General features: G+C 40.3%; 2 protein-coding genes across 2 annotated transcripts; both read right to left on the reverse strand.

Annotated features, from left to right (window-relative positions):
• Positions 1 to 1,185: 1,185 nt before the first annotated feature.
• Positions 1,186 to 10,832, reverse strand: LOC118564738 (GTPase IMAP family member 5-like). Its single transcript, XM_036143587.1, has 5 exons — positions 10,794 to 10,832; positions 10,676 to 10,720; positions 10,467 to 10,523; positions 2,556 to 3,179; positions 1,186 to 1,223 (listed from the first exon to the last, which is right to left on the reverse strand). The coding sequence occupies exons 2-5, from the start codon at positions 10,698 to 10,700 to the stop codon at positions 1,186 to 1,188; spliced, it is 744 nt and encodes a 247-aa protein (XP_035999480.1). The 5' UTR covers positions 10,701 to 10,720; positions 10,794 to 10,832.
• Positions 10,833 to 16,428: 5,596 nt separating this feature from the next.
• Positions 16,429 to 19,931, reverse strand: LOC118564751 (GTPase IMAP family member 4-like). The gene is made up of 3 exons (XM_036143638.1): positions 19,403 to 19,931; positions 17,489 to 18,219; positions 16,429 to 17,011 (listed from the first exon to the last, which is right to left on the reverse strand). Exons 1-3 carry the CDS (start codon positions 19,929 to 19,931, stop codon positions 16,601 to 16,603), a joined length of 1,671 nt encoding a protein of 556 aa, XP_035999531.1. The 3' UTR covers positions 16,429 to 16,600.
• Between the last annotated feature and the right edge of the window lie 2,607 nt (positions 19,932 to 22,538).

A 22,538-nucleotide genomic window follows, 5' to 3' on the forward strand; every position in this document is an offset into this window, starting at 1 on the left:
AATAACAACAATAGAACAATTTTAATGAGGAAAAGGACGGCTACTAGATGCAGCATCTGCTGGACCACGCGCATGGGGATGGGGGCGTACGCTGTATTAATCTTCATGCACTTAAACCAAGGCGAGAAATACCAAACCTGATCCTAAACATTGTGGATTGTTTGTAAATAAACAAAGCTGAGTATTAACTGCCTCCTAAGAAAAGCCTGCAGTCTGTAAAGGTGTTAAACCTGGTAAAAAAAAAAAAATCCCATACCAGACTAAGTGGAGTAAGGGGAGGGGATGGCGCTGCGCAGGTCTGACCGCGTGCTTCTGTATGTGTGTGTGGACAGTCGTATTTATGTTGATATTTTCTTTTAAATAATTATCATTATTACCTCAAACGACTGGAGGCTGAAGAAGCTGAAGAAGCTTCTTATTAAAGGGAGATATAAAATAAAAGTTTTTCTTTTGTTTTGCAGAACATCTGCTGACAAAACAACCTTTTTTCTGTATTTTAAAGAATAATTACAGTATTATTGTCTCTAAAACAACGTTTAACAGTAGAAATTCTCCATTCATTAAAAACGATCTTGTGCGTTCTGGATGTCTGGAATGATTATGTGAAGGATTTGATCTTCCTCTTTCTTTGTTAGCAGCTCCCAAACTGCCAGCAGTGGACTTAATTTACTATTTTAATGCGGCGGACCAAATCTGTGTTGTACTTCTTATCCACTAGGGACGCAATCTTTGGTGATCAGGTGCAATACGCCCACTCTTTGCTCTGTCAGTTTTCACAATTTAGCTGTCATTATTTGTGGAACCTTTGAAATCAGGCCCTTAATCTCATCTCCGTGTAGATGGTGGCCTCAGAGACTGACTTTCAGACACTCTAGAAACTACAGTACCTGCCACACTTGAAAAAAAATTTCACCACAGTAACATGTGGTGACAATAAAGAATCTTTGAATCTTTTAACTTTTACCACTTGTGCCAAACTAAATATGTGAGATTAGCCCCTTTTCCACTGAAAGCCCCAGACTTTGTATTACCGCGGTAGACCAAAGCCTGGGGCTTTTGGGCTTTCCTGTTTCCATTAGCTAGGGGCCAGTTATGTAAACCAGCCAAATGACACATGGGACGTTGCAATGGAAACCTGCAGTACCACTCCGGTCCACCGGGACAGACAAAGGCGGAGAGCTTGCATCATATCCTGCCACTCATGCTGCCACTCATCTGGATTCCTGAGAAACAGGACGAAGTGCAGCTGTTGTCGTTACGTCTCCTTAGCCCCTTTTCCACCGCCCCAAACACTGTTTCTCACCACCAGCTCCAACCTATTCTGCTCCAGAAAATAAAAATAAAGCACAGCTTTTTTCTGTCTGGGCAGCTCTGGGACAGCAGTTGTGTCTGACAGAAGAGGAGGACAGAAGAGGAGGGGAGACGAGACTGATCTTTAGAGCTTTATGAGTCAAATTTTTCCTCAGCTGTTGCTGGAACAGTCAAGGAGAGTTTTTAAGTAAAGCATCGCTGACTTTTGATTACAGGACAATTATTTTTATATAGGTTAAGGCTATAAGAGCTGGGAAAGTCTCCTTTGCTTTCTCTTTCACGGAAAGCAAGCCCGCTCTACACAAACACAGTGGTGGAAGTTTATGATTAATTAAAAATGCCACAAATATCCCACCAAGATTTAAACTTTTGACTGTTATGCGCCGATATCCCCACTAACGTAGCAAACACGGCGAACATTATCCAGTCAGCGTGAAATCACAGACGGTCTGGCCGAGTAATACCGCAGTCTTCAGTAACGCAGTAACGCTGTAGTCTTCCCGGCCAGACGCGACTGTCTGTGGGTCTCTGCTGCTTCGACAAGTCTGAGCAGAATTACAATTGGCTCATATTCCTGATGAACTGACTGCACAGATGAAATTTGGAATTTGGAATTTCTCAAATAAAATAATCTGAAAACAACTTTTGGTGATAAATAAAGGTTACAAAATTGATAGCTAAACTCCTTATCTTACACCACCCTTGACAGTTTTTCTTACTGCAACAAGAGAAGCACTGGGTCGGTCAAGGGACCAAAGCCCCGGCAAAGTAAAGCGCCCGACTGAAGTGAAATTAGTCGGGTGAATGTGTATAGAAAAGCTATCCATGATTACAAAAGCCCCAGGTTTTGGAGTGGCAATGGACAATTTAACTGAATACCACTGCTCTGCGTTTGAACTCAATTCTGTCAGAATAATACTTTCAGGCTCCTTAAAATTAGTTTATGTTAGTGAGTTCTGAAGGCCAATTATCAGAATAGAAAAAAGTAAAATTAGAAAATAAACCTATGTGGTGATAAAAGCTTAAAGCTAAAGAAAAAGCTTATAGGAGACAAAATAGCCATTTTGTTTTATACTTTGCTGTAAGTCAGGTTGTGCAAAAGAAAAAAAAGACAAATAACACATTCTAACAGAATAAATTCCTTGCTATGATCTATTGTTTGGTGTTTGGGGACAGGATTTAAAACATTTTCTAAAAATGCAACTTTTTGGTAAACTCTAAAATTACTAATCTTCATAACTTACCATTCTCTTTTGCGGGATTCAAATTAAAACTGGTTTCCTCTGGTTTAACGTATTCCTCTGTTAGTCCTTGTGATGCGTCCTTGAAAACATCACAGCTCACATATCCGTTGTTCTCTTTTACAATCTGACTTAAACGTGTCAGCAGCTCACGATGTTCCAGGTTCTTCAGACTTAAGTGTCTGTACTGACATTTAACGATCATCTCTTTTAAGAGTAGGTCCGATGAATCATCAGCTTCACTCCTCTCTCTGGGTGTGGAAATCAGAACCATGGAATGATCAAACGATTGATCACTTAGACGTGTCAGGAAGACACAGAGTCTCTCTTTTTGTTCCTCAGTGAAGTTCTCAGGCTGAAGAACCAGCAGGAACACATGAGGTCCTGGATCAGAGAGTGTGATGCAGGTTTCCACATATTCACTGAGTTTGTCTTCAGACAGGTTGGTTTGCAGGAAGTCTGGGGTGTTGATGATGGTTACTGTTCTCTGATTGAACTGTGTAATGTATATCTCACACTGTTCAGGTGCTTTTTCAGTGGTGATTCCTTTCCTTTTCAGTATGAAGTTCCCAACTGATCTCCTCTCTGACCAGCTGTTCCCCAGCAGAACAACCCGGAGCTCTGAGACTGTCAAAACACAGAAAGAATGGAATCAGTTTCATTAGCCATGTTTGTTAGCATAAACAAGTAATGTGACTCTTGAGTGTTTCTATTACTGCAGTTGTAGTAATTGTTCAAATTACTTTTTTTATATGAATAAATGAATAAAACCAAACATGGATAAACAAAAGTTAAATATAAAACAGGGCTCTAAACTAACTTTTTGCTATGGATGCAAGATTTAGGAAAAATGCTCAATGCTACCATTTCCAAGACCACAGCAACAATTCCTGAAGGTACATGGTTCTTTATTGTTAAAAGCAAATGGTGTGACTGATTACTTCCTTATATGGGCATAACCTAAACGTAGGGGACAATCCAGCCCTTGTTCAGATAAACACGTCAATTAAGTGTTAATTTTCTGTTAGGAAAAAAAGTAGACAAGATAACACTTAATTTAAAGCGCCTGTGACACGCCTTACCCACGAATACATAAAAGGAAAACATTAATATTGATAGACACTGGCCAGTAATTTACATTATATGGGTCAAAGAATAAGAAAAATAATAACATCACAAAATTAGTATATGTTTTGCTCAATTTTGGAAGTCCAGTCTCGACAGGAAATGACGTAAAAAAGGAACATGGCAGTTGTGTTGAGCACTTCTCAGCAAGTTGCTTTCAACAAGCAATGTCTGAATTGGGATGAGAAATAATGTCAGAAGTCAGGATGTGTTACAGACCACCACTTCTAAATTTTACCACTCAGCGTATTGGGACTTTTTTCTAGTGTGCCGTGCGTACCTGGACTTCTACCTGCATCCCTGCCCCCGGTGACCTCTCCAAAGTTTACAGCTTGTAGTATATTTGTTGATTTTTTTTTAAAATCAACAAATATACTACAAGCTGTAAAAAAAAGTAGGTGTAAAAGCTGTAAAAAAAGAGGTGTTATCTTGTCTACTTTTGCCTCATAAGAAACCCATTGCCATGGCCCAAAACGCTGGCTGTGCATTAAAATGGATGTAGGCGCTTCATGAAACTAATTTTGTATCAACAATTATACTTCCACACAAAATAACTCTGTTTTACCTATCAAGGAGAAAAAACTAACAAACAATAGATTTTAAGTGGGTTTAAAAACTAAATCAAGTATAATGAATAAAATGCAACAATGGGCAGTGTTTTACGGAACTAGGACTCACTCTAAAGTGCTCTTAGAATATGATGGAATTATTTGTACCATTCTATATGTTTTATCATGTATTTACTCATTACTATTAAAAAGGTTTTAAGGCTTGAGTTTTTTTTAAGGAAAAGAAGAAGACGTTTTGGGAGAAGACATCATGAACAATCGAACATATTGAAAAAAAAAAAGGAAATTTGTAATCACTGAAGTGATTTTATAAGTTCAATATCCCTAAGATTTTGATTACAAGAAATGTTGGGATATTGGTTGTGTATTGCATAATAATTTGCTCTTTATTTCAGTGGTATTCTGGCTTGGTTAGAACATCTTTGTCAATCTGGTTTATGGCCCCTGTGGTCATGACGTGTTAGCTGAAATAATAATTCATCAAACATTAAGAGAAGGAAATCTCTTAGGTTTGGGAAATAAGAACCCCTCTTCAGGTATGAAGATTAAAAGTCTCTTAGTAGTTGCACAGCGATAATGGAATAACACATCACAGATAAAGGTACATTCTTTTATTAATTCTAGTATATTTATAGGATTTAAATTGCTGGGTAAATTTTCAATTTATAGGTTGGGATGTCTTACTCTTAAGAGAAAATCTGAAATTAATCTGGTGTCAATAGTGCTTCTGTCTCTGCTCTGTCTTCTGTAACCCCCAGTGGGTCGAGGCAGATGACCGTTCACACTGAGCCCGGTTCTGGTTCTGCTGGAGGTTTTTCCTTCCCGCTAATGGGTGGTTTTTCTTTCCACTGTCGCTTCATGCTTGCTCAGTATGAGGGAATGCTGCAAAGCCATGGACAATGCAGACGACTCTTCCTGTAGATCTACGCTTCTCCAGGAGTGAATGATGCTTGTCGGGACTTTGAAGCAATCAACTGGTTCCCTTATATAGCACATTTTTGACCAATCTGTATAATCTGACTGATTTTGACTTTGTAAAGTGCCTCGAGATGACATGTTTCATGAATTGGCGCTATATAAATAAAATTGAATTGAATTGAAATTGAATTGAATAGACACAGGTATGCAAAATATTCTATTTAGGTTTTAAATTTCTGTTCTCTGATGGTCGAAGTGACGTGAGAAATACATAATAAGCAGGGGAAACGATGGAATTATTTTTACTATTCTATATGTTATGCTCATAACTAATGAAAAGTTTTTTTATGTTTGAGTTCATTCAGACATCAGAGTGTTTTTCCTATGTTACAGAGTAAGGTCTGGTGCAAGAAACAGCCTCACCATAAATATGTGAGCACTATCTTATCTGTAATGAATTGAACATAGCCATCTGGGTATCCTCCCTTTCCTGGTCACTGATTGGTCAATTGTCAAGGTTGTTCTGTATAGCTGAAACTGCTAGTTCACGATCTGGTCACACTAAGGTATGTTTCCCCCTTCCTTCAGCTCTGCAATGAAACTAAGGTCCTCCCTTTTTGAGATAATAAAAGTACAGCAGCAGAGTGGATTTCAGAACAGGAAAGAGATGTAAAGGAATTCATTTCTCTGCTGGTCTCCTTGCAAGATTTAACCCTGTTTTTTCTCTTCTTTGTGTTGTTTAATGAATGTTTTAGGTGTTTGAACCTGACAGAATAAGACGTATTTTGTCTCTTGTTTTGTTTGAGAAAAACATCAAAAAACATCATATATGTCTGACTATCCAAAGAAAACTGAAAAATGTGATGATGGTTTGATTTGTTTTACTGAGGAAGATTCATTAGGGTGAGCTCACTAAAACCACATCTTCGTTACTCTTGCATTCATCATTTGTCATGTTTCGCATTTGTTTTTTATTTGTTTAAAGAAGTTCACCCACCCACCCACACACACACACAATATGGGAACACTTAAATAACATAATGTTACTCCTAGAATTCCAAGTCAATCACACTTCTGTGAAATCGAACTGTTCACTTAAGGAGCAACACTGATTGGCCATCAATTTAAAATGCTGCTGTGCAAATGGATTAGACAACAGGTAGAAACTAGAGGCAGTTGGCAAGACACACCAAACCCCCCCCCCCCCCCCCCCCCACCATAAAGGAGTGGTTCTGCAGGTGGTGACCACAGAGCACCACCTGCAGAACCTTTCTGGCTGATGTTTTGGTCACTTTTGAAAGATGGTGGTGCTTTCACTCTAATGGTAACATGAGACGGAGTCTACAACCCACACAGGTGGCTCAGGAAGTGCAGCTCATCCAGAATGGCACTGGAGCGTTTTTTAGCATGTGAGAAACAGGCAGCCAAACGATATTCTCCTTAAAATTGCAGACTTTTCGCTATTTTCCATGTAAATTCTTGGTGGCGCTTGATAGCGAAGCCGGTGAGGCCGCAGTGAGCTTGGCCTCCACTGGGATTGCGCAATCCCATGTTAACTGCGCTGGCTTCCACTCTGTGAATGCATCTTCCTGTCTCTAGATTATAAATTCAATTGTTCAAACACTTATGAGCGGATTTTTCACAATTTAATGTATGTGGATAACTTATTGTGTTTTGGTCATCAAACTGTGTGCAGGTAACATGTTTTCGTGCTGCTGGGCGATCATAAAAGGCAGAGAACTGGTTGTAGGTAAGGCCGGCAGTTCCTTTGGTCCCTAGGCAGGGGGCGCTCAGGGAGCACCGCTCCTGATCCCAAAACTGTAGAGTGACAGCAAGTTATGGAGTGCTGCTTTTGCCAAAAAACTGAAGTCACTGGCCGCCATCTTGCTACTCCCTACTCTTACAAAACCCCATAGGATTTGGTTGCAACAGCAAGCAGTTTTCTGACTGTGGGAAAACGTTTCATAGGTAATTCTACAGTCAGTGGATGAAGTTAATTTTTCCATTGTGAGATCAATAAAGTTTAATTATTATTAATATTATTAAATATATATATATATATATATATATATATATATATATATATATATATAAATAAATAAAATGCAAAATATTTCAGCACATGACTTTCTCAGTACTTGATAGTTTTAGAACATAACATAAAAGTATATGGCATTTGACATTTTAAAAGTCTTAAGCCCCCCCTGAACATGAGAAAATCCTCGTTATTCGATGCTGTAGCGCACATATTCCCTAGTTACTAGAGGAAAATAGGGAGTACCAATATGGTGGCTGGTGGCTTCACAGCAACTCATTCTAACAGCGGGCTATCAGCACTCCAGTGGTAATATAGCTCAGTGGTTATGGATTTACAAAATTGTAAAATAAAAATAAATAAACAAGGCTTTTTACGCTGTTTTGTGTTATTTTAAATGGCAAGATAATCGGTCTTTTTCCAACTTTTGTCACTTTAGTCTGACAAATAAAAGTAAGCCACCAAACAGTATTCCAACACGTAGTGTGTACTTATGATTTTACATTGCTGAAAAAGGAGGATGGCTGATAGCAGGACACAAACATTATGGCTGTTTCTCAATTCAGGAGAACGCGCTTGCGTTCTCCTGAATTGAGAAACAGCCTAAGACTTCCTGAAAAGACGAGAGTGTAGACATCCCAGTAAATCCCGTCGTAATGTAAAATATGACAGTTTACTGTATTAAGGAAATTTCTAATATACTACATGCTATCATACATAACAATTTTTGAGAATTTGGAAACATTTGCTCTTTATTTCCCAAAGTTTTCGGGGGAGGACAGGAGATAATGGATATTTCAGATGTCTGAAAGACCTCGTTTATTTATTTTTATTTTACAATTTTGTAAACAGATGCCGATTAAACTGAATGTTACAACCTTGACATGATTATAGGAGTTGTTTTACAGAGAAATCAAATAGAAGCGCCGTGAAAACGGTTGCAAAGCGCACTCCTGACACGGGGGGAACAGATTTTCACAGGGGAACCGAATTTCGCACAACACCGGAACAGGACTGATCCAGGAAGGCTTTCCTCCCTGACAGTGATCTCCATTGAGACTGAGAGACTTTTAAAACTGAAGAAGATAAAGAGAACTTTTACCGGAAAATGACCGATATTTTTGTTCAGAAAGAGCGCCGCATGGACTAAATTTATAAGTAGAGGTAAGACAGCGATAATTATTCATATAATGTTTTTGTAATGAAATGTGCGTAATGTGTGTTATATTTTTAAAATGTGTTACAAATGCAGAAATCCATCATAACTCATAAACTGTTACCAATCAAATGACAAATAATTTAGTTAAATTTTTTCATCAAAGAATCAAATTTTTTTCCATGTCTCTTGGTGAATTTATTTGGCTCAATCAGTCTCCTTCAGCACTTTGCAACGAGTCTACTCTGTAGAGTGTATATATTAGTAAATCTGACTCTGATGAGGTAAGCGCCTCACCAGCTATCAATCGTACCGCACGTCACTGGTGAGAAGATGCTGCAGCCCTGCAGACTGCACAGAGGCTGACAGGCTGGAGGCTAATTCAATCTGGAGAGACTCAGACGGAGAAAGAGAAAACGATTAACAAATTTATTTGACAAAATGAATAACAGTTCTTTGGCGCTCGGGCCCCGGCTGAAGATTTGAGCAGTGAATTCCGACGAACTCAGATGAGCCCATCAACGCTGACACTGGTGGTGGAGGTTGGAAAAGATGACGTTTTGGAATGCTGGTGGAGAAGGGGAGGAGGTGGGTCGAGCACAGCTGGAAAGCGACAGGCGGCGTGGGTGTGGAGCCTTTTAAACGGAAGCTTGTTTGAAGATTGGAGAAAGCGGGTCGAGGTCCAGAAATGAAGATGACGCAGTAACAGGTAGGCGGAAGTCTTCCAGCTTGAATTTGCGCCTAGGCTTCATAAGAGAGGAGGAAAGGCCCTGAGGAGGAGGAGCGCACCTCTGGGCCTCTCAGATGGACTGGGCAACAGGACTGCAGGGAAATCCACTCTACAGTGCAACTGTCTAATGGGATTAGTGGCTACAGTCAGTCACACCAAGGGGCGAGGAGGCAGGGAGGTTTGGGAGGATTCTCAACCGGCCGGTCTGTTTCATGTCGAACTGGTCGGTGGTCAAACTTTTTTTTCTACCCATAAAATAAAACGCAGCCACAGTGATGCACAGGCGCAAAGCTTCTGTGCATCTCCTAAAATATCCATCTGATATTATGGGAGATGCAAACAGCCCCTAATAATAAAAAAATAAAAAATAAAAACAAAGAAACTGGAGTGAGTTAAAGTAACAAGTGGTGCCATAAGTGGATTATTTTTCAGAAAGCTGTATGTCTTAAAAAATATTTCAGATCCAAAGTGATTGCTCCTAACCTCTATTTTTTATAGTTCTTTTAAACTATATATACTATACTTTATTACTGAGAAGATTTTAAAGTCTGTAAATAATATAACAATTCCTTTGTACAATATTGTTTGTACTACTTTTTATTCATGATTATTCAATATTTTTCCTATTTAGCTTCATTAAGTTATGTTAGGCCTACAGCTTCATCCCACCAGACTGCTGAAACTTATTTATTTTACCTAATGAGGATGATAATGTTTATTTCATATACATATTAATTGTGTGATTGTTTCTGTACTCCTTTCCTCCACGGTTTAGGTGGTGGATGAGCCAATCAGCTCTCTCTGTTTCCACCATCTTCTGCTTAAGAATCTCTTGGGCTCGCTAAAGGTCCTCCTCATTACTTCTAACATTTTTCTCCTTTAGGAGCTATCTAAAGGCCTAAGATGCTTTGAGAATAACTTTCATCTCACAAGTTAAAATTATAACAAAACTCTTAAATCCTGGAAGTTCTAAGATTTTTCCTACAATGATGTCATTAAGAGCTACTTTAGTCTTAGGATTCTTTGTGAATACAAGCTCTGATTATTTACAGCTTACTGTGAACCTGTATACTGTATAAGCGCGTTGGAGGTCGGCAGACTAGTTAAAGCGTTATACAAGTACAGGCCATTTACCATTTGGGTTGTAAATTTAAAAAGAATTGTGTGCAAAAACTTGAGGTTGTATATGACTCCTTGAGAATTCTGCTTAGTAAACTCAGGTCCAGTAGTGCAAGTGAGATGTTCTGTAACGCACGTGTCAGGACATTTCAGCCACTCATGAGAAGTTTGAGGTATACATTTATGTGCCGTCTGGACAGTCTTAATGTAACGCCACATCCTTCAGCCAATGCCCAACACTACCAGTCATCTTTGCACTCACAATCTGGCCGAATTAAATCTGGACTCTGGCTGCGTTGCTGGATTCTGATGTCGTCTTCTACAATAAAAATACAGAAAGGTTTTGTAAGTGATCACTCAACTCCAATTCCGTTGAAGCAATAGAGTTTTAAAAAATACAGCAAAAACTGTAAAATAAATATAATAAGTAAAAATATAGGTCTTGGTTTGCATTGATGAATAATATCTTACCAGATTCATCCCCTGCAGATGCCATAGTGTACAGCTCTAATTGATCTGTAAAAAAAGAGTTTAGATTTCATCTCATCAACTTTTAGGTGCAAAGCTTGTGTCACCAAAAACAAGATACCAATATCCTGCAGCCAACATGGGATGTGATGCTGGGCATCATGTGGGGGGGGAATTGTCATTGGGGGGTGGAGGTGCTGCCTTGAAAAAAGGATTGAGCTGTGTTGGTTTTTAAACATAGAAGGTATCACAACACGTTTTGCATGACAATCATCAGTAAAGCTTTACCGACTCTGCAATCGGTTTTGGTTTAAACAAGATTACAGTGGAAACAGTGGAAAACAGTTCTGTATGTAGTTTTAGGTTTAGTCATAATGTTTAACTCAAAGTGGCTTTTTCACACAAAACTCCATTGAGAGTTTTTAACAAGTATTTTTCAGCTGCCTGTTATCAGAAAATCTGGATCAACAGAACAGTTAGGAGTCTGTATTATAGTCATATTAGTATTCGCAACCAATCACAAACACAGGCCCACCTTCAAGGAGTTCAGAACACATGCTTTCTTTTTTTCTCTTTTTAAAGAAATGAGTCTATCAGCAGATTTGCCACATCCAACATGGCGGACACCCTGACTCATTCGCAGCATAAAGCCACACCGTGCAACGAACCTCTTACAGTATATCTGTTGCTGTCACCCCACAGATCCCTGAACATAATAGTCTAAGGAAGAACAGACTGGGAGTTCACTGACTCTGGAGGAAAAGTCAGACTGTTAAAAGCATACATGTGAAGGTTTAATGTAGCATACATATGAACAAACACAGTAAACATGTAATGAGCTCTGCCCCTGCTGGAGGATCAGGCCACACCTTCACCGAACATTGAGAAACCACGAAAATCACGACCGTTTCTCCTTTTTCTGTTTAATCACCTGAAAATTAAACGGCGGATTTGCTGCTATTTCAACCGTGAAATAAAATATCAGCCTATCCGAGAGGCACGGCAGCAGTTTTAGGCTTTAGTCCTCAGTTACTTCCTGTATTTCCGCAACTTCTGCTGTCTGAAAAAAATCCTCTCATCGTGACATAATTTTCCGGGAAAAAAAACGAGAACCTTTATTTCGAGCATGTCTGCAGCGTAGCGCCTCGGATTGAACGCTGAAAAATTAAGTCTGAAATTTTCAAGCACTGAAAATGTCTGGAGAGAGAAACTTACCTGTGATTAATAATGATTTCTGTCCACCGATATCAATTATCTGTCTGAGTATTCTAATAAATTAAGCAAAGCCTATTTACCAAACATTAAACTTCTGTTTATAAGGATTTAATTTGTCTAACAGGAGAGCTCTATTTCTTAGAGCCCCACATACAAAATGAAAACGAAAGTTTAAAGAGCGGCTCAGATGAAGGAGGATCCCCCTCCCCCACAGGAACGTCAGTGATCCTCTTGAGCCAGTGTCTGTTTTTTCTCAGTGAGCTGGGGACTCATTTTGTTTGCAATGGCCAGTAAGTGAACCTCAGTGAGGGATTCCACTGAACTGTTTATGAATTAAGAACTCTGAGTAGTAAACAAAGTTTTAACTGGACCACACATGGAAAAGATTGGTGCTACATCTCCACCTGCTGGACACCAAGAGATCAAACAAGGTCTGGAAATAAACACCAGGGCCTGCTTTCACAAGGCCGCCTTAGTGGATATCCAGAGTAAGCTCTGGGGTAAATTCCTGCATACCGTGGCTTTTCTGTTTCAGAAAGCTAGAAAGCCTGAGTCAAATATGACAACAATATACTCCACAAAACAACTCGCCCCCTGTTTTTTTTTTCTTTTTTTGTTTTTTTGACTACCTTAAAGCTGAGATCTGCACAGGGAATTGCGGAGACTATAGACGCTGGAGAGCAGATACTCTGCAGAAATCTCCATCAGGGGACAGATCAAAACATAATTAAATGTCTCATAATTTCTGGATACATATATTTACAATAGTTAACGTTGTTCACCACAGTCAATAATGTATCTTAATATTCTCAGCCACACATTTCTTGTATAACACAATGAAGGGATGCTCTCAGTTCTGAAAAAAAATATTTGTGCTGCTCTTTGTTTTTTAATACGGAGCCCCAAAAGTAACTAAAAACTAAATTAAAAAAGTAGTTTCTCATGCACACAAGAAAGTAATTATTTTTTTATTTCCCCTTCATTGCCCCTTTAGGGGTTCAGTATTTTCATGCCAACAGCAGCTTTTTATTAACGTAGGTGATGCAGAACATCTTTCAGAGGCAACTGTGTTTTGTACTGTGAGGAATGTTTCTGTTCACTTACTGTAGAGTTTTATGGTGTTCCCCAGTCACAGATCCACAAGACAAATAAAAGAATCAAAGTTTATTTATATAGCACTTTTCAACAATCCATATGGTGCACAAAGTGCTATATAAGCTAAAATATAAACAAAAAGATGTTGAGGCAAAATGAATATCCATCCATTTTCCCTCATGGGGTCGCGGGGTTGATGGTGCCTATCTCCAGCATTCACTGGGCGAGAGGCGGGGTACACCCTGGACAGGTCGCCAGTCTGTCGCAGGGCAACACAGAGACAGACAGGACAAACAACCATTCACACACACACTCACACCTAAGGACAATTTCGAGAAGCCAATTAACCTAACAGTCGTGTTTTTGGACTGTGGGAGGAAGCCAGAGTACCCGGAGAAAACCCACGCATGCACAGGGAGAACATGCAAACTCCTGGGTCTTTGTTTTAAACTCCAGTTAAAACAAACACCCAGGGTTGGATTTGAACCCAGAACATTCTTGCTGCAAGGCACCAGGGCTAACCACTGCGCCACTGTTCAGCCCGGCAAAATAGATAAAATATTATTTTTTATTATTTTTATTATTTTATTATTTTGTTTTCATCTCTTTTTATCCTCTTATTTTCATATACATTTTTATATTTTATCTATTTTGCCATAGATAAAATATAAACATAAAAACTACAAAGGTCACTTCACCTTTCACTTGCATACCTACATCAGAGGCAGTAGAAACAGTCAGGAAACGTTTCACTGTACCCTACTGGACCTTCTGTCTTTCTACAACTTATTTCAAGTTCAGCGATCATTTTTACAGACAGAAGCATGGTTGTGCCATGGGATCTCCAGTGTCACCAATTGTAGCCAATTTTTACATGGAAGAAATGGAAAAGAGAGCTTTGGGAACCTTCAGAGGAACACCACCAAGCCACTGGTTTAGATATGTGGATGACACCTTTGTCAAAATCCAGCTAAAAGAAGTGGAAGCTTTCACAAGACACATCAACTCGGTGGCCAACAACATCAAGTTTACTCGAGAGGATGCCAACGACAACAAGCTACCTTTTCTCGACTGTTTGGTGAACTTGGGAGGAGATGGAAACCTCAACATTGAAGTCTATAGGAAACCCACACACACAGACCAATATCTTCTTTTTGACTCACACCACCCACTGGAGCACAAACCTTCGGTCATCAGAACCTTACAACACCGGGCCGAGCATGTCCCAGCTATAGGGTTAATTCCGGCCAGTCATCACCTCAATTCTCAACCCCATACGGGTGTTCAAAAACTCGCTCCTTTAAGCCAGGCCAATAACAACCCTAACGACTCCTCGTTACAGAGGAGTGGACCAGTTTCGGTCCAATCTGCTGGCTTAATGGCTTTAACGACCGCCCATTACTAAGGGGTGGACCTGTTCCTGTTGAATTTGCATGTTATCTAAGCCATTACCAGGCATTTGTTGGGCAGTAGTATAAAGCTTGATGTTCCACACTACTCCAGACTTTTTGAATTTAGAAAGCTGCCTGGATAGAAATCGAATACGTCTTCAACTACGGAAAACAAATTCATAAACGGTAAAATGAAAACCACCTGGAGAGGGAGGCCCTGCCAGCCGCACAACCATACCCTGCAGGGCCAGAGATAAGTGGCAGGGTCCAAGAGCCAACCGCAAACTGGGACCATCTATATTCATCAAATCTGAAATGTTAATTTTAGATAGGAAAAATGGCCTGCCACACGCTGCCAAGTAGCGCTCCGTGCAGCATCAAAAGTGTGGAGATGACATCACACAAGTGTAACAGTGTTTAACATGCAGAGGATTCAACTTGTCAAATATTTGTTGGGTTCAGGTATAATGGGGAGAAACAGCACCACCTACCTGTAGTTGGCAGTGATAAGTGTGGTGAACACGGGACCTCGTTGCCAGTCAGTGAGTGACGAGCACCAGATGTTGCTCCTGTTGTGACGAGCCTGAGGCCTGATTTTAAATTTTTATTTTATTTTTCAATTCCAATATAGATAACCGACCTTTTTTTACTCATCCTGTCTCCTGACCATCATTATAAACACAATGCAGAGAACAACAGACAGATTGCATAAATAAAACGTAGAGAAGGAGAACCAAAGGTTACACAAACAAACTTCTAGATCACAATTTCTCCCCTTTTCATTAATTATTTTTCCTATTGCTTATTTGTCGTTATTAGAGCCACACCCAGTAGCGGGTTTTTGGGACGGGCGAACAGGGCAGCACCTTTTACAGTGATACATGATCATGCTCATAACTGTATGAAGCAAACGTTCTGAGTATATTGAAGTAATCAGGGCACCAGGTGAAATAAACAAATGCGTCAGGCACCTTTGCTCTGAAGGCGGCACGTTTCCCATTATCTGTCATATCGCTGTGTGAGGAATCGGCGCCCTTCCAGCTGCAGGCGCCCTGCTTGCTGTGAGAAGATGCTGCAGCCCTGCAGACTGCACAGAGGCTGGAGGCTAGATGAAAGGAGGAAAGGCCCTGAGGAGGAGCAGCGCACCTCTGGGTCTCTCAGATGGACTGGGCAACAGGACTACAAATTATGGGAGATACAAACAGCCTCTCAATATGTATAAAAAAATAAGAAAAAAACTGGAGCAAGTTAAAGTAGTAAAGATGCTGGAAAGAAAAGAGAAAGAAAGGAGTAGGGTAAAGAAAATGTCCTTCTTGTTTGCTGCGGTGATGACAGGTTGACAGATGAGGTTAGACAGAATCTCTATGGATTATGATGTTTGCAGATGATATTATGGTCTCTGGTCGGAGCAGGGAACAGGTGGAGGAAAATCTAGAGTGATGGAGGTTTGACCCGAAAAGGAGAGGAATGAAGGTTAGGAGTAGCGAGACAGAATCCCTGTGTTTGATTCAGAGGAGACCAAGTGGAGCTGTGAGATTACATGAAGCAGAGATAAAGAAGGTGAAGGGTTTCAATTAGAGTCAACAATCCAGAGAAAAGTGGAAAAGAGTTCAAGAAATGTGTCCAAGCATGCTGGAACTGGTGGAAAAAAGTGTCAGGTGTGTTGTGTGATAAGAGAGTCTCAGGAAAGGTGTAGGAGATGATGGTGAGACAAGAACTGGTGTCTGGTTTAGAGACAGCAGCACTGAGGAAGAGGCAGTAGAGATGAAGGTGCTGAGCTTCTCTTTGGTAGAGACGAGGATGGATTTTTATTTGCACAGAAATTAAAAAAAGAATTTCACTTCACAAATATATATTAGTTGCTTTTGTTATGTTACACAACAACCAAATGAAATACATTCAAGTTTTTGGTTGTAATAAACAAAAAAAACAACTTAAATGGGTATGAATTCACTTTAGCTGTGAAAGCTGTTACTAATTATTATGGTTTTAAATTTTGCATTAATTAAAAATGATCAGACTTCAACATCACCAGGCATGTAGAAAGAGCTAAACTTCTAATAAATTCATTGGTCCAACTGATTGTGATACAAATGTAGTTAATACCTGAAAAAGTTCAAAAGTTCTCCACCAAATAATTGAAATTATCGTCATTACCCATTTTCTTTTTAAACATATATACAACTGTGTTCAGTCGGCCATGTTGGCTCCCCTCTGTCACAGCATCTCATGAAATGAAGCAGCCGGTTTTTACATCACTTTCTTCCAGAAGCTCCTGAATCAGATCACTTATCTCTTTGTCGTGAACATTCTCCAGTTTTAGCATTTCCTGTCGAGTTTCGGCCTTTTCCATCCGGTCGTCTTGTTTCGACAGCATGTCTCTGATTTTTCTCCTATTCTCTTTCTTTCTTGTCACACAGTTCACCAGTTTAATAATTTCCTTTCTGTGTTTGGTTCTATTTTCCTTTTCATTGAGATCCTTTAGGGCCTTTAGTATATTATACTTTTGTTTTTTGTCCTGGAGCTGTTTTTCGTATTGTTGTTTCTGAGCTGCGAATTCTTGAAAATATTTCTCTTTAAAGTCATTCAGCTCTTCAGCTTTCTGCCGGGCTTCCTCCTCATATTTTTCTCTCAGTTTGTCTAAATTCTTCCTGAACATATCATCTAATTCCTGTCTGTACTTGGCCTCTAATTCTTTCCTTATTTTATCCCTTTCCATTTGTCTTGTAAAATCTTCTTTTGCAGTCTCATAATACATTTCAAGTTGTTCTTCTTCCTCTTTCCTCTGTTTGTCTTCTTGTTCCCATTTCTCCAGTAAAGCTTTCCTCTCTTTCTCCCAGGCCTCTTGGATTTCACTTTTACCTTTTGGTTCGTTTTTAAAGGTAATGTTCAAATCATAAGGTTCTTCATAAATGTTTTCGTTCTGGTAATGACTTTCCAGCCACGCCTCTCGCTCCCGTTTCCATTTGGCTTCTTCTTCTTTTCTCCGTTCTTCTTCTTTCATCCTCTCATCCTGAGCATGCTGAAGTTTTTCCTTTATCATCTTAATCTTTTCGTCTTTCTGCTTGATCTCTTGTTCAGTTTTTGCTCTTTCTTCTTTCATTTTTCTGTCCATGTCATCCTTCTCTTTCAGGTGTCTTTCTTCTAGTTCCTTCTTTTCTCTTTTCATTTCTTCTTCTTTCTCCTTGAGGATTCTCTGGATTTCTTTCTGTATGGCTGTTTCGGCCTCTTGCAGCATCTCGTTGGTGAAGCAGCCGCCTCCATTTTGATCCACCATGGTGTCGATCTTTCTGATCAGCTCCGTTACTTGTTCGCGGTTTTGGGTGTCGCTGTTGTCAAGCACATGGTACCTTCCCCCGCAGTCATCAATAAGTTTCTTAAAGGAGTCATCACAGTCCTTTTCTATATAATCCTCAATGGACTGTTTCCCTTTGAGCTGATCTCCTCGGGTTAAGAGGATGATGGTAAACTTTTCTGAATTCTTCCCAAAACCTTCTTTAATGAGTTTTAATGTCTCCTTCTCTTCTGGCGTGAGTCTTCCTCCAATTGGTACCACCACCAGGAAGACATGTGGACCTGGGGCCAGAAGGCTGATGCATTTCAACAATTCTTTATTTACTTGTTCCTGAGAAAAACTGTCATCAAACAAACCAGGAGTGTCCACCACAGCGACAGGACGACCGTCCACTTCACCCAGGGATTTCTGGCAAAACTTTGTAACTGACATTTGTCTTAATTTGGCTTCAAACAGGTTTCTACCCAGGATAGTGTTTCCTGCTGAGCTCTTTCCAGAACCAGTCTTCCCAAGCAGAACAATACGTAGACGTTCATATCGATGCTTCTCTGCTGTAACAGAAGAAAACCAGCGATCAGTTTACTCAAAATTTAACTGAAGCCGAACATTGTACATGAAATTCAAAAAAGCATATTTTAAAATTTTGCCAGTAGTAGTCAAAACGTGAGGGGTTCTTGGCAAAATGATGAAGTGCATTATTTGGATATCAGAATGAACAATTTATTTTTGATATATATTTTTTTTCTGATGCTGTTCAGTTCAAGTTTAATAACTTTGGCATTGAAAAAAAGCCCCATTGCATTTCTCCCTAGTAAAGATTTGGCAAATCAGAGTTGTCACAATTTATTTTTCAAATATCATTTTTATTTTTATTATTGTTTCACCATATTGTAGAAACCCAACGTCTGCTGACCTGTCCTAGATCAATGTGTGCTTCTGTGCTTTCTGTGTCCCTGCTCTGTCTTCTCTAAGCCCCAGTGGGTGGAGGCAGATGAGCGTTCACACTGAGCCTGGTTCTGGTTCTGCTGGAGGTTCTCCTCCCTGTTAAAGGGGAGTTTTCCTCTCCACTGTCGCTTCATGCATGCTCAGTATGAGGGATTGCTGCAAAGCCATCAACAATGCAGACAACTGTCCACTGTGGCTCTACGCTCTTTCAGGAAGAGTGAATGCTGCTTGGAGAGACTTGATGCAACCTGCTGGGTTTCCTTAGAGAGGAAACTTTCTCACCAACCTGGAGGATCTGATGGAGTCTGACTTTAGAAAGAACCTTGAGATGATGTGTGTTGTGAATTGGAGCAATAAAAGTAAAATTTAATTATTTTTTTTTTTTTACTTTATTGCAAGGAAATAGATTTTGAAATGTAAGTTCAGATAGAGTTTTGTTTATTGCATTTATGATTTAATACATTAAAATTGACAAATTAGTTATATACAAGTACATTTATGTGTTTTGTTGATAATGTTTGAAATTTCAAATATTCTGACTATAGTTTTCATAATGGTTCGAAAAGGAGATTTTAGTTAATATCTTATACCTACCACTCTGTAATGACGGAACAGAAAGTTCCTTTTTTAGTGTGGTGACGCTCTGCTCCAGCTGGAGGATTTTATCCATGTAGACTTTTAAGAGGTTTCCTGGTGTGTAGCGCCGTGGTTTCATTCTCTCCACATAATCTATCACAGTAGAGAACTGCTTCCTGTCGATGCTGTTAACAACAACATGTCTTCCTCTACATGTCTGGATGAGCTTCTGGATGTCCTCTCCCTTAAGAAACTTAACAACAGTTGGATGGGAAGGATCTGACTTTGTGGTGATCAGAACCATTGTGTTGTTGTTGACCACAGAGCTGAATGTGTCCTGGATGGTCTGTAACTCTCCCTTGTCTTCATCAGTGAGGGGACCCACAGGTAGGACCAGGATGAAGGCGTGGACCCCCTCAGGATCACAGAGGGAGACGCACCTGAATGATTCCTCCATCACTTCCTGCTGAGATCTTCCGTACAAGGCAGGCAGCTCCACCACAGAGACCCAACGTCCGCTGACTTCTCCCTGGTTTTTAACGCTCTCTGATAGCTTGGAGGCTGAATGAAGCTCAGTCTGACCTAAGATGGCCTTGGCTGCTGAGGTCTTCCCTGCTCCACTCCTCCCACACAGAACCAGGTTGATACAAGGCAGGGCTGGTTCACTTTTCAAGACTTGATCATCCTCGGTAATGGTAAGGAAGGCACCTTTGTTTCCGTTCACAATGTCTTCAATCTTCATCATTAATTTCTGGAGATTATTTTCAGCCAGGTTGTACTGTCTGCCTTCACATTCTCTGATTAGAGAATTAAGAGTAAAACTTGAGTCTTTCTCCTCATTAGTTAGGATGACCATTGAGTGCTTAAAGGCATCTTTTCCAAACAACCTCAGGGTGGCCTTCAAAGTCTGCCGTTCCTTCTCTGTGAAGTCTGAAGGTTTCACTAAGAGCAGCAGAACATTTGGTCCAGGAGGACATAGGTTTACGCAGCTTTTCAGCTCCTCTTTGAAGATTTTTCCCATCTGATTTTCTGGAATCTTCACAACAATTACAGTCTTTCCTTTCCACAATCCCTGCTCAATTGGTTTGGCTTTGTAACTTGTGGGTGAAATACCCAAACTCTTTTTCTCAAGCATGAAGTTGCAGAGTTGCATCTTAATGGACTCAGTTGCTCCAAACAGCATAATCCTGAGACCTCGGCCTGTGAAGCAACAAACATAAACTTAATCAGTGCTATAAGGATTAAGAATAAGTGTCAGACTGCATGATCATTCCTCTCAGACGTTCAATTTCACTCTACAGGGGTTGGACAATGAAACTGAAACACCTGGTTTTAGACCACAATAATTTATTAGTATGGTGTAGGGCCTCCTTTTTAAGCCATTCTTCTTGCAGGATAGTGGCCAGGTCATGACGTGATGCTGGTGGAGGAAAATGTTTACTGACTCGCTCCTCCAAAACACCCCAAAGTGGCTCAATAATATTTAGATCTGGTGACTGTGCAGGCCATGGGAGATGTTCAACTTCACTTTCATGTTCATCAAAGCAATCTTTCACCAGTCTTGCTGTGTGTATTGGTGCATTGTCATCCTGATACACGGCACCTCCTTCAGGATACAATGTTTGAACCATTGGATGCACATGGTCCTCCAGAATGGTTCGGTAGTCCTTGGCAGTGACGCGCCCATCTAGCACAAGTATGGGGCCAAGGGAATGCCATGATATGGCAGCCCAAACCATCACTGATCCACCCCCATGCTTCACTCTGGGCATGCAAAAGTCTGGATGGTATGCCTCTTTGGGGCTTCTCCACACCGTAACTCTCCCGGATGTGGGGAAAACAGTAAAGGTGGACTCATCAGAGAACAATACATGTTTCAAATTGTCCACAGCCCAAGATTTGCGCTCCTTGCACCATTGAAACCGACGTTTGGCATTGGCACGAGTGACCAAAGGTTTGGCTATAGCAGCCCGGCCGTGGATATTGACCCCGTGGAGCTCCCGACGGACAGTTTTAGTGGAAACAGGAGAGTTGAGGTGCACATTTAATTCTGCCGTGATTTGGGGAGCTGTGGTTTTATGTTTTTTGGATAAAATCTGGGTTAGCACCCGAACATCCCTTTCAGACAGCTTCCTCTTGCGTCCACAGTTAATCCTGTTGGATGTGGTTCGTCCTTCTTGGTGGTATGCTGACATTACCCTGGATACCGTGGCTCTTGATACATCACAAAGACTTGCTGTCTTGGTCACAGATGCGCCAGCAAGACGTGCACCAACAATTTGTCCTCTTTTGAACTCTGGTATGTCACCCATAATGTTGTGTGCATTGCAATATTTTGAGCAAAACTGCGCTCTAATACTAATTGGACCTTCACACTCTGCTCTTATTGGTTCAATGTGCAATTAATGAAGATTGGCCAAAAGGCTGGTCCAATTTAGCCATGAAACCTCCCACACTAAAATGAGAGGTGTTTCAGTTTCATTGTCCAACCCCTGTATATTAGAATGCCTAAGCTGTTTGAAATCTAAAATAAAAGTCTGCACAACAGTTCATCTGGGTTTTTTACCATCACATCTCCCCGATGATTACCAGGGTTGGTCTACGTGTTCCAAAGATAACAATAGGAGAATTAGGAGTAAACACGGTTTCAACGATCTAAGATTTTCTGACTAATGATGATGATCGGCTGGCTCATATGCCGCGTTTATTATGAATAAAGCAGCAAACCATGGAGACAGGGCAGGCAAAGACTAGGAAACAGACAAGGAGCAAACCAGAACAGAGGAGCATAATAGAGGCTCTGACAAGGAGTTAGAGAAAGCCAGACGCACAAATAGGGGAGGAGGCTGAAGAGGGTAATTAACACCAAGTGGAATAAGACGACAGTAAGGAGCTGAGGGAGAAGGAGAGCAATGATCTGACAGAGACAAGGAGGAGAAACAGAACCGAACAAATAAACTCTATAACTACATGAACACACTAATAGCTGAACTAAAGGCAGATGGCAGGCAAAAAAGGATCTAACAGAAACAGCAATAAACTAACTGAACTCTTAATGAACAAAATACTTAATGACAAGAAGAAGGGATCAACGGCATCTACGGACTAAAAGAACAACACTTAAAAGGTAAAATTAACCCTGGCAGACTGCACAGTCCCCGGTAAAAATAGTCAACCACCTGGGCAGCACTGAGACAGTGGTTCTCAAGTGATGGTTGGGACAAGCAGGCACTGCATGGCCATCATACCGAGCAATGTCCTACATTTAGTTCTTAACCCCCAGTGCAAACACCAAATAGTAATGCGTATTAATCCCAAATTCAGAAGGAAATAAACTTAAAGAAGCATA

Source organism: Fundulus heteroclitus, chromosome 12 (assembly GCF_011125445.2).
Source record: "Fundulus heteroclitus isolate FHET01 chromosome 12, MU-UCD_Fhet_4.1, whole genome shotgun sequence".
Taxonomy (NCBI): Eukaryota; Metazoa; Chordata; class Actinopteri; order Cyprinodontiformes; family Fundulidae; genus Fundulus; species Fundulus heteroclitus.

Bases quoted from the DNA above. Each gene is read 5' to 3' on its own strand.
- LOC118564751 (XM_036143638.1), bottom strand. From the start codon at position 19,931: ATGAAGATTGAAGACATTGTGAACGGAAACAAAGGTGCCTTCCTTACC. The intron at 18,220-19,402 runs GTAGAGGAAGAC...CTTCTGTTACAG, and splicing joins CCAGAAGCTCATCCAGACAT to CAGAGAAGCATCGATATGAA. The intron at 17,012-17,488 runs ATGGACAGAAAA...AAGAATTTAGAC, and splicing joins ACCTGAAAGAGAAGGATGAC to AAACTGAGAGAAAAATATGA.
- LOC118564738 (XM_036143587.1), bottom strand. From the start codon at position 10,700: ATGGCATCTGCAGGGGATGAATCTG. The intron at 3,180-10,466 runs GTGAGTGCAAAG...GTGTTTTGACAG, and splicing joins AGATTTAATTCGGCCAGATT to TCTCAGAGCTCCGGGTTGTT. The intron at 1,224-2,555 runs GTAAGTTATGAA...CCTGTTTCTCAG, and splicing joins GAATCCCGCAAAAGAGAATG to GAATCCAGATGAGTGGCAGC.